At 37.8% G+C, this 1,609-nt stretch overlaps 1 protein-coding gene across 1 annotated transcript; it reads left to right on the top strand.

The window, feature by feature from the left end:
* The first annotated feature begins 317 nt into the window (after positions 1-317).
* Positions 318-1,238, top strand: LOC141542758 (olfactory receptor 6C4-like). Its single transcript, XM_074267343.1, has one exon. The coding sequence runs from the start codon at positions 318-320 to the stop codon at positions 1,236-1,238; it is 921 nt and encodes a 306-aa protein (XP_074123444.1).
* The last annotated feature ends 371 nt before the right edge of the window (positions 1,239-1,609 follow it).

The following is a 1,609-nucleotide window of genomic DNA, read 5'->3' as shown; positions in this document are numbered from 1 at the left end:
CTGACCCTAAAGGAAGAGCTAAAGAAAAGGAAGTGGAGGAGAAAATAAATAGAATTCAGGACAAACTTTTTGGATAACTAGGAGATGGCTAAACAAACTGTGGTATAAAAACATAATTGGAATATTGTTTTTGAAAAATAAAATGTGAAAGTCTTATGTAGGACTTGAAGGAAAGGGAGCTTGTGAGAAACCAATACCAATATGATAGATAGAACACTTGTGAATTTTTTCCATTCCATTCCCAACCTAATTCCCACATCTCCCATCCTTATCCCTGATTGCTCTCCTTTTCACTTTCAGATCCCACCAAAGTCATAATGAAAAACCTCAGCACATTGACTGACTTCATCCTGCTCGGTCTAACAGATGCTCCTGAATTCCAGGTTATGCTTTTCCTATTTCTCTTTCTCACCTACCTGTTTAGCATCACTGGCTACCTGACTATCATCACCGTCACTCTGCTGGATTCCCACCTCCAGACTCCTATGTATTTCTTCCTTCGGAATTTCTCCATCTTAGAAATTCTCTTCACATCTGTTTTTACTCCCAGACTCCTACATAGTATCTCAACAGGAAACAAAACCATCAGTTTTGTTGGCTGCTTCACTCAGTTCTTTTTTGCTATATTTCTGGAGGCCACAGAGTTTTATCTTCTAGCTGCCATGTTCTATGATCGCTATGTTGCCATATGCAAACCCCTACATTATACAACCATTATGAGCAGTAAAGTTTGTATTCTTTTCTCTTGGTTAGCTGGGTTCTTAATATCTCTAATAGGAATTGTTATGACAAGTCAACAAGAGTTCTGTTCAAACAATATCATAAACCATTATTACTGTGATACTGCTCCCATGATTAAACTCTCCTGTCCAGACACGAGCCTTCTAGAGCTGGTTGCCTCCATCTTAGCAATAGTAACCCTTGTAATAACCCTGGTACTTGTGATGCTCTCTTATATAAACATCATTAGGACAATTCTCAGATTTCCTTCTGCTCAACAAAGAAAGAAAGCTGTTTCTACTTGTTCCTCCCACATGATTGTTATCTCTCTCTCCTATGGAAGCTGCATCTTCATGTACATCAAGCCCTCTGCAAAGGGTGATATTTCCTTCAACAAGGGAGTGGCTATGCCCAATATCTCAATAAGTCCTTTGATGAACCCTTTCATTTATATCCTGAGAAACAAGCAGGTGATACAAGCCTATAAGGACTTGCTCCAAAAGATTATGGGTCATTGAAAAGATGAATTCAAATGGGAAAACAGGGAAAAGGAAGAATGTTTTTGAAATATGAAAGTTATCAGTACCTTAGCCTAATTACAGGGATGTTAATGAATAAGCTTAATGGTATCTAGAGGAGGATAACCAGTATGAAGAGGGGACTTGAAGCTTGGTCATTTAAGATTATCTTAAAAAGGAGTGGGAATTATAATCCATAGGAAAGAAGGCAATGAAAAACCTACAAATATGTGAAAAGTGTTCATGTGAAAGAAAGATTAGCCTTCCTCTGCTTAACCACACACAATAGCTATTAGACCAAAGCAGAAACAGATTTAAGATTTTAGTTCTATAATAGGAAGAACTCCCTAAGAATTAAGCCTGGCCAAAAT

Source organism: Sminthopsis crassicaudata, chromosome 5 (genome assembly GCF_048593235.1).
Source record: "Sminthopsis crassicaudata isolate SCR6 chromosome 5, ASM4859323v1, whole genome shotgun sequence".
NCBI classification, from domain to species: Eukaryota; Metazoa; Chordata; class Mammalia; order Dasyuromorphia; family Dasyuridae; genus Sminthopsis; species Sminthopsis crassicaudata.
This window is presented reverse-complemented; position numbering and strand designations above follow the sequence as displayed.

Excerpts from the sequence above, each read along its gene's own strand:
- LOC141542758 (XM_074267343.1), top strand. The coding sequence starts at position 318 with ATGAAAAACCTCAGCACATTGACTGACTTCATCCTGCTCGGTCTAACA.